At 48.2% G+C, this 9,985-nt stretch overlaps 1 protein-coding gene across 1 annotated transcript; it reads left to right on the forward strand.

Annotated features, from left to right (window-relative positions):
• The first annotated feature begins 2,787 nt into the window (after window positions 1–2,787).
• Window positions 2,788–4,245, forward strand: WFIKKN2 (WAP, follistatin/kazal, immunoglobulin, kunitz and netrin domain containing 2). Its single transcript, XM_062506351.1, has one exon. The coding sequence runs from the start codon at window positions 2,803–2,805 to the stop codon at window positions 4,243–4,245; it is 1,443 nt and encodes a 480-aa protein (XP_062362335.1). The 5' UTR covers window positions 2,788–2,802.
• The last annotated feature ends 5,740 nt before the right edge of the window (window positions 4,246–9,985 follow it).

The following is a 9,985-nucleotide window of genomic DNA, read 5'->3' on the forward strand; positions in this document are numbered from 1 at the left end:
GGTCCCACCATGCCAGTTCCAGCCTTTTGAACTCTTTCCAGCTTTTTTTTCTTGCAACAAATCTGTCTGACTGCCACCAGGACATAGGAAGCGTGTGCCTGTCAAAGAAATCAAGTTTACTTTTTCTGACTTGTTAACAGAGGCAGGGTATAAATAGACCTAACTCTGCTCGCACAAGTAGCGTTTCTCTTAAAATAAGGGGGTGAACTTCCTAGGACCTTTAATCCAATGAGGTCCAGACCAAACTGCACTATCAAGAGAGGCAGCAGAGGAGCTTGCTGAAATTTTTACTGAAGTCAGGTGCATCTGGGTTCCTCAAAAACTTAAGGCTTACCACAAAAAAAAAAAAAAAAAAAGCAACCCCAAGCAAACAAGAACTACTTCCAGCTCAGACACTGCCACTGCCCTGGAGAAGTTCTGAGATGTTGTTGGTGCTGCTCACTCGGTGGATGTGGATCTTGCTGGGGAAGAGCAGTGTCCTCTTGCTTCTGGAGGTCTCTCTGAAGGGGAGAGCCCTACCTCCAATCCGGTACTCCCACGCTGGGATATGCCCCAATGACATGAACCCCAACCTGTGGGTCGACGCGCAGAGCACTTGCAAGAGGGAGTGCGATGCTGACCTGGTGAGTGATGCGCATTTCTGTGTCTCTGCGTCACGGGCACTGCCGGGGCTGTCGGGGGGTTTGGGGGGAGCCTTCTGTCCCTGCTGGAAGGGCTCTGGCACCGAGCAGGACCCAATGCATGCAGCGAATGTATTGAATTGACCCGTGACCTAAACAACAGAGGAAAGGTTTGATGAGTTATCAGTTAAGAGGGGAGGTGTGTGCCAGCTGTCACTTTTGCTGGTGTGGGTATAGCGCTTACTTTCTTTGATCCTTTTCCTTGTTTTTATGTCAAAAGAAACGTCTGAATTTGATACTCCAGAACTCAGCATGCCCTGGGGCCAATCTGTAGTATTTATCTTTGTTGTGGCCATCATCAATGTTTTATGTTCCTGAGAGGAATCTTGTATGAAATAGTTTAATTTAACACGTAAATCATCAGCCTTTGCTGCATTTGAAGCACAAAGCTTTCTTGGGGTGCAGAACAGGGCATGGCTAAAATGACCAGGCAAATATTCTGTGGGATGCTCCCAGCTCAAAACGTGTTTAGCTTATCACTCTAAAACTAATTTTTCAACCTGCCAGTGCTGCCAGCTCAAGCTGGCATCTGAAAATACCTGCTTGTCCTACCTCTTACATCATGTCCCATGACAATGCTTCTGCAGCCCAAACCGTGCTGACAGGAACATTTACTGTGATGAAAAAACTGTTTGGGTTTGTGCTCTGTATGTTGTTTCTGCAATGCTAAAAAGAGGGAAAAAAAATTCTGGCCATAAGTAAACAAAGACATTTACTCAGATGGATCCCATGTGTTAGGAATGAAGGTGCTCTTTTTACTTTTGCCATTCCCAAATAAGCTGCCTCTGTTCCAACTACCAGGTGCAGCAATGAACACTAAAACACTTTCAAAACCCCAGCAGCAGCAGACAATGATGTTTTAATAATTGCCTGGTCAAAACCTGAAAGGCAGAAGCCACTGGCTACAAATATTCCTTTTGCCTAGTGGCAGCAGAGTCCTGGGACTTTGGATGGAGTGAGTGTACTGCAGGCAACCAAGGACTCTGCCAAGACACACTCCTTGACCCCAGCTGAAAAACTCCCCAATCCTGGTTTCTAGCTTTGCTTCTGAAACCTAGTAATGTGCAGCTAGAAATGGGGAAAGAGTTTTGGTATTAGGTCATCTTTTTCCCAATAAGGAAAGGATACTGGACTCAGGAGAAGCTGTGCAGCTTGGTAGCTTAAAAATCATTTTGTTCTCACTTACGGAGAAAGCTGATGGATTTTAGGGGGCTTGTAGAGGTTTAACACAGGGTGGAAATGTGCCCTGTTGGGCACATGGTAGCAGTTTTCCTGGTCCTTTGAAGTAATCCATAACTACCCAGCAACCCTGATCACATGTATCAAATACCTTTTCTGCACAGAAGATGAAAATTCTGCTAAAATTAACCACAATTTAGAGCTGACTGTAGCCGAGGCGGGGTGTAATAAATCACTAGAAGAGCGATGCTGCTCTTGAAAATAGGACTAAAATAGGACAGAGAAGCCATAATGAGCTGTTTGGGGTTTGTTTTTCTAAATACCATAGAAAATTATTTTTGGAGCATGTATTACCTTACTTTTGAGATATTCTATTATTTCTTCTACAATGTGAACAATTACAAATCCTTGGCAGTTTCACCTCCAAGAGCTGGCTGTTAGTCTCAGGGAATTCAAATAATACTTTACATACTTTTGTGGAAAATAAGAAGGATTACTGCCTACAGCCATATGATAAGACTTTCCATCTGCTCTTTTTTCTCAGGGATTGTCTTCAGGCATATTAGAGAGCATGGAAGGGGGGACTTGGTTCATAGTCAAGCAGTCCATGTGACTCTGGGGTAAAGACTTTTGAGGAGGTTTGTGTTTAAGAAACTGAGGTAGATTTTCCTTTCCAAGAATCTTCCCCTCCAGCACTTCAGAACCCCCTGGAAAACGCTGAAGGGATGTTTCTACTCACTGACAGTGGGGCACTGAGTTTCAAACCATGGATATTTGTGGCAGACCTGAGTTCCTGGGCTCTCTGCTTGCTGAGTCTCCAAAAAGGCCCTTACTCTGTTCCTAGTAACGATCAGGTTCATTTCCTTCCCCACAGGAGTGCGAGACCTTTGAGAAGTGCTGCCCCAATGTCTGTGGAACCAAGAGCTGTGTGGCCGCTCGGTACATGGACATCAAGGGGAAAAAGGGGCCTGTGGGGATGCCCAAAGAGGCAACCTGTGACCGCTTCATGTGCATCCAGCAAGGCTCAGAGTGTGACATCTGGGACGGGCAGCCCGTCTGCAAGTGCAAGGACAGGTGTGAGAAGGAGCCAAGCTTCACCTGCGCCTCTGACGGGCTCACCTACTACAACAAGTGCTACATGGACGCAGAGGCCTGCATCAAAGGCATTACACTGAACGTGGTCACCTGTAGGTACCATCTCACCTGGCCAAACACCAGCCCCATCCCCCCAGAAACAACAGCTCGTCCCACCACCGCCTACTCCGAGACAACAGTCGTTGATATCCTGCCCCCTGCGCTGGTGAACAACCCTGTCCATCAGTCTGTCTACGTGGGAGAGACCGTCAGCTTCCTCTGTGATGTCACAGGGAGACCCAAGCCAGAAATCACATGGGAGAAGCAGGTGGATGGGAAGGACAAAGTCATCATGAAGCCAAACCACGTCAGAGGGAACGTCGTGGTCACCAACATTGCCCAGCTGGTCATCTACAACACACAGCTGCAGGATGCAGGAATTTACACCTGCACTGCCCAGAACAGTGGTGGTCTCCTGCAGGTGGATTTCCCTTTGTCAGTCATCAGAGGAGAGCCCACATCCAAGGAAGCTTCCCAGAATAAAACACATTTTCCAACCGACGAGTGCCTGAAGCAGCCAGACAGTGAAGACTGTGGGGAAGAGCAGACCCGGTGGTACTATGATGCCAAGAAAAACAACTGCTTTACTTTCATCTACGGGAACTGCAACAGCAACCTCAACCACTTTGAGACCTACGAGAGTTGCATGCTAACGTGCATGAACGGCCCCATCAACATCTGCAACCTGCCAGCCCTTCAAGGCCACTGCAAAGCCTACGAGCCCAGGTGGGCATACAACAGCCTGACAAAGCAGTGCCAGTCCTTCATCTACGGAGGGTGTGGGGGCAATGAGAACAACTTTGAGAGCCGGGAGGCCTGCGAGGAGATGTGTCCCTTCCCCAAGAACACACACTGCAAGGCCTGCAAACCCCGCCAGAAGCTGGTGACCAGCTTCTGCAAAAGTGACTTCGTCATCCTGGGCCGCATCACGGAGCTGACCGAAGATCAAGACTCAGGACACGCCCTGGTGACGGTGGAGGAGATTCTCAAGGATGAAAAAATGGGATTAAAATTCCTGGGGAAGGAACCACTAGAAATCACGCTTTTGAACATGGACTGGAGCTGCCCATGTCCCAACATGACCACAGTGGATGGCCAGCTCATCATCATGGGGGATGTCCACAATGGCATGGCCGTCCTACAGCCAGACAGCTTTGTGGGCACCTCCAGCGTCCGGCGCGTGCGCAAGCTCCGAGAAGTCATCCACAAGAAAACTTGTGAGCTCTTGAAAGAGTTCCTGGGATTGCATTAACCTCCCTCACACGTGTGAGCTGCCCTGATCCGTGTGTTAATAGGGCTAACAAGTGATAGGCTAGTGCCAAACTAAACACACTGTTTGAAGATACACTGTAGGAATTATGCAGAACCCCTATTTTAATCCATTAATGATGCTTAGCAACAACATAGTTTGGTCTTTTGCAGGCATGTAAACCAGCAGCAAAAGGCCATTAATTTTGCATTGAAATCAGTTTGTCCATATAGGAGTGCCATTTAACTAGGTGACTCACTTCAGCAATTAAAATTTTTTTATCTAGCTTCCATCATATATGACAGAATTCATAGCTTTTGTTTGGCTAGTTGGTACACAGCTAAGAAATATATAATGTGAATTTAATCTGTCTCATTTTCAGTCTGGTTCGTCATTTTAAGTCATATGCTTGGCTTCTTATAGCAGCACTAATATTTCAAGAGAAAATCCTGTAAATTATTGTCTATATTTACAACTGTGCACATTTAACCAACCTATGCATTATGAGTTTGCTTCTTTTAATTGCAATTTTCCTTTTTTTTTTTTTTTTTCTTTTAAAAACTTCATTTTTAAATGGCAACTACTACCTATCTTGCAGTCCTTACTGGAGGAGAAACTCCCTTGATCCTATGCCCAGGACAACAGGTCCCTGTAAAAGCTCAAGGCACAGTCTCACCCTGAAATGACATTTCTGTCACCAGAACAAGGTCAGCAAACACCCTTGTTCCCTATTTAAGTTTCAATCAATACATTGTCTATCACAAAAAGTCCAAGCCAGAAGGACAGCAGTGTGCTGCCAGCTGTCTTGCTTCTGAAAAGCCTTTACACCTGAGCATACACAGCAATTTTTTGCTTATTTTCAGTAGCAATCCTGCTTTTATAGAAGAGGGAGCAAAGTAAGAGGAGTCAGAAGAAAATTCAGCCCAGGAAAGTGTGATACACAGTCTGCAAACTGCATTAGGCAGACACAAAGCTCCTGAATTTGAACTGCACAAACACAAGCAGATAAAGAGAACACTTTGAAGGCTTTTATCAGTGTCACCCTTTTAGAGCCTTTTTAGAGTCTTTCAAACTTCAGAATACACTTTCCACCAGGCCACTGTATTTAGGTGTATGGATGGATTCCTTAAGACAGCCAGCATGGGCTGTGGGTGGGAGCAGGTGAGTACACATAGGATCAATCATCTTAACATTTGTGTGTCCAAAAAATGTAACATTTGCCTATACACAATCCTTAAATAAAGAAAAGGCTGATCCTGCAAACATCCTGCCTTGCTGAGGAGTGTGATTGCAGGGAAGAGGGGTGAACATGGCATAGCGAGCCTCGTCCCTGCTCCTTGTTCCGTGGGCTCAGGCAAGTGACTGTGGCAGAGCTCAGAGCTTGCTGCCCTGCACAAAGAGCCAGTTCAGGACTGGAGCAGTGTCAAGACATGTCTGGATGAGAAGAAGGAAGGGAGGAAGGGAGGCAGGAAGGTGCAGGCAGTGCTGCCCCGTGGTGCCATCTAACGGGCTCGCTGCGGGGTGGCCGAGGCTGGCAGTGGGCACACATATGGTGCTGCAGGCCTGAGCTGGGGTGGGTATGGCAAGGGCTGGGGAAGGAGATTAAACAGGCAGATGTTGTACATCTGCACCCCCCAAAGCCTGTGCACATGGCAGTTGCAGGGAGGAAAACTCACAGCGAGAGAAACAGCGTCGTGGATGTGAGTTCAGCTCTGCTTCCCCCATTCCACGCCCTGCACCAGCAGCCAAGCCATGGGTAGAGACCACTGCAGGATGGAAAACTGGCCTCCTCTCCCAGTGGTTTGGGCTTGGGTTATTTCTGAAATGTTCTTGCAACAGGAATTGATCTAAATCTCCAGTTATTTGGATAATTTCACAAGAAGCTGCATGGGAGGGAGAGAGAGGAGTCTGGACCAGGCTTTGCTGACCAAGAAAATACCTGCTGGGTTTTTTGTTGTACCTTTCCTAAGTGTATGTGAAAAAACCCTCCCAATTAAAGGCCCATAATGTTTGTGTACGTTCTTGTGGAGACCATTTTCTGCAGATGGGAGGTGCTGGCCCTGCTGCCCTATGAAGCAGCCACCATGTCCACCAGATCATCCCTGGCTGTGGCAGCCACCTCTGACCATGGCTCATCTGCCATTTTTTTGAGCAACCTGTAGGACGTGGCATGTTCTTGCCATACTAACACAAAGGTTTTGGAAGATGAAGGTTTAATAAAGACAGGGTTTGTATGGCTCCTTTTTTCCTAAAGTTAGGGGATTTTGCAAGTGTGGGAGTGTTGAAGTGACTCGGGAGTGTTGGAATGATTCAGGAGACATGGAGCTAGTTGCTCAGAAGGGCTGGGGTGCAAACATAGCTGGGAGCAGAAAGCAGAGGATTCATTGCTGCTCCGGCCAGCACAGTGAAGTGCTGAAGCCATGGCTCTAAAGTGCTTTCTTGGCTTTCTCTCCTGGTGAATCCCCTGGGAAGGCAGCAAGCACTTAAAACATGCAGTGTGCAAAGTGCTCTGAGGCACTGAGAGCCAGGGCTGTGCAAGGTGTGAGGTGTCTGCCAGCCCCCTTGGGGCACACAGGCCTGGTGTGTGAGGTTTTCCTGCACAGGGGATCCTGGGGAACACTCTGGGTCAGTTTTCCAGTGTGGTGGGGTGAGATGGACACTGAACAGACCAGCCCAACTCCCTAACACAGCACAGCCACTCTCATGTAGCTCCTGCCCAAACCTGCAGATGTGACCAGGTCCTGTGAGCCCCTTGGGGTGCCTCTGGCTGTGCCCCACTGCACAGAACCATCACAGGTACCCTGGGACAGAAGGAGCAGTGCCACAGGCATCCCTCACCTGCTCACCAGGAAAAAAAAAACATTCCTGGCAGTGCTGGAAGCACCACACCTCCCCGTGGCATGGGACTGACCCCAGCCCCAAGCCTGTCCACCTTCTGACCTTGAAGAATTCAGCTCTCTATTCAAAGCTAGTATTTTAGTTCAGCCTCTTCTTAAACACTTTAGAAACCTAAAATTTGAGCCTGACCAGTCCAGCAGCCCAGGGATGCTGCTGCTTTGGGCCAGTGCTAGAGGATATTGCTCCACCTTTCAGGACTAATGGGCATGTGGCTCCTCACCAGGAAGTCCCTTTTGTGTTGCTCATGAGCTCAGGTTGCATCCTGCTCTGTGGGGTCCTAAGCTGGAAGGAAATGCCAGTATGAAAGTTTATATCAAATGTATGAGAGGAGGGAGAGAAAGTGAGAAGCCTTTTTGAGTCATTTTGATGCATGGCTGAGAAGGAGCACCAGTGCCTGTGTGAGGCTCCAGGGAAGAGCTGGGGGATTGATGCCAACTCCAAAGCCACATGGCTGTGGCCAGTGACTGATGTCAGAGCTTTCCTGCACATGCAGGCAGGAGGGAAACAGCATTCCCCACAGACACTGGCTCAGGAAGCAACACAGAATTGTAGAATCATTAAGGTTGGAGAATAGCTCCTAAGGCCATTGAGTAACACCGAGAAGCTGGGAACAGACCCACATTGGCTGGGTCTGAGACCTGCAGGAGTTCCCCAGGGCTCAGGGATGGATTGATGGATATTTGACAGCCCTGAAGCAGAGTGAGGTGCCCACCTCCCTCATGCCCAACGCGGAATGAGGATGAGAAGTGCAAGCCCCAAATCTGCAAAACCTGCAGCTGGATGGACACCATCCAGCACCTGGATCCCAACAGGAGTCACGGGTGGTCGTGTCTCCCTCTGTTAGCAGGGGACAAACAGCAGCAATGGTGTGTGGCTGCTGCACACAGACTGTACCTGGGGCTGGTGTCACCTGGGGCTGGTGTCACAGGGCACGAGGGCACGAGGAGCTGCATGCACAGAGAGCTGGCTGGGTCATTACTTGCTGGGGTGGAACAGAACGAAGGCTTTTGCCTAAAGCTGTGGCAAAAATCTCCCTAGTTACGGTGAGCAACAGCTCATCCTCATTGCCCCCTGGGAGTCCTCATGTGTTCATGTTACTAGAAAGTTCTTCATTTCCCCAGTTGTTATTGGTTTATGTTTGGTGGAGTAATTTTAATATTCCTAACCTCAGTTTATGGTTGAAGCCCTTCCTCATACTCTGCCCCTAACCTACCCTATATAAGTTACTGTTTCACCCCAGCCCTTTCTGGTGCACCCCATACTGACATCCCCTTCTGTGAAGTTTGTTGTTTTGCACATTAAAGCCTATTTTATTTTTGGGTCACCAAACTGTGCCCGTCTTTCTTTTTATTTGCTGCCCTCGGGCTTTGCCGACTGTTCCGAGGTAACACCCGGCCCTACAACCCGGGTCTGGCATGTTACAATTACTCAGAGACAGATCCTGCATCACCAACAGCACCCAGAGCTGCTGAGCTCAAGGGAAAGAGGCAATTGAGCATGTTCTCATTGCTCCAGATGAGGCCAGGCAGAAGATCTAATGGGCAGCCAGTTCCAGAACAAGGATCAAACAGCAGTGATGATGCCACTGGAATATGATTCAGACAGCAAAGGTATTTAAGAGCTCAGTTTCCACTTGTTTTAAAAGAAATTAGGCACCCCTGGAAGAATTCCCCCCCTGGCCATGGGTCTCAGTTCCTGAGGGAGGAGATTGTGATGAAGGTCATACACAGCTTCAGCCAACCCCTAATGATTTCCTGCAAAAAGGAGGATTGATTCAGCTGGCACCAAATGAGCACCTTGTACCACAGGACCCACTTCCTCCACCTGAAGCACCTTGTGCCCCAGTTGGCTGTAATTTGTGCATGTGCACGTGCTGGGAAATTCTCCCTGTGGATAATTACCAGGAAAAGATCATGGCCAGGCTGGTACCTCCAATGAGGCTGGATGGAGCCAGATTTTAAAGGCACAGCTGTGAAAATGTCAGCCTGGGCAAGAACATCCAGTTTAGAGCCTGTTTTAATACCAAGTATTTAGTGTTTTCACTTCTGCCAGGACTGGTTACTGATTGACTACGAGTGACCTCCAGCTGCTGTATTGATTTCCAGCAGCTGTCAAAGGGCAAAAAATTAGCCCCATGCCCAAAATCTGAGAACCTCTGAATGGAGATTGCACAACTGAATGAATGTTCTGCCAGCACTTTAAATCTTGGAAAGAAAAAGTCAGCCTGAGGTCCTGATCTCCAATGCAAACAGCAGTAGGATTTGAAGATAAGGTTGCAGCATTAGAGGACGTATCTATTAGCCAAAAAAGCAGCACAGTCTGTTTAATTCTCAACTATTTATGGCTGGGCAAATTATATAACATTTAGGCCTCAGAGTTTAGAAAGCAAATGGAAAGTCTTCCAAGTGCTGATAGGTGGGTCAGGTTTCAGTGAGGAAATCTCTAAATCCAGTATTTTTCTCTGTGCCCATCCCAGCATCCACTTTTCTTCCCACCCAGCTGTCTGTGGTGCTAGCCCAGCCAAAAGGTGCTGGGGGTCTCCTCCAAACCTCTGTCTCATTTGTGGACACAGACCTGCATGTGCCAGGGACCAGCTCTGACAAAGGCAATGAGAGCTAAATGTCCATGTTTCAGAATTATAGGGACACTTTGGGGTGGGGACAAGCTTCCTCAGGCCCCTGGTACTGTCCCCTGGGTCAGGAGACTGGTGACCATAGGATGGAAAGGGCCACTGGGCTTGTCCCACCTGGCAATTCCTAACCCCCCTCATGTGTCCCAGATATGCAGGAGGGAAGGAGAAGGCTGGAGACAAGAGAAAGGGGGAAAGATTCCTTCAGAAGAGGGA

Source organism: Cinclus cinclus, chromosome 20 (assembly GCF_963662255.1).
Source record: "Cinclus cinclus chromosome 20, bCinCin1.1, whole genome shotgun sequence".
Classification (NCBI taxonomy): domain Eukaryota; kingdom Metazoa; phylum Chordata; class Aves; order Passeriformes; family Cinclidae; genus Cinclus; species Cinclus cinclus.

Excerpts from the sequence above, each read along its gene's own strand:
- WFIKKN2 (XM_062506351.1), top strand. The coding sequence starts at position 2,803 with ATGGACATCAAGGGGAAAAAGGGGCCTGTGGGGATGCCCAAAGAGGCA.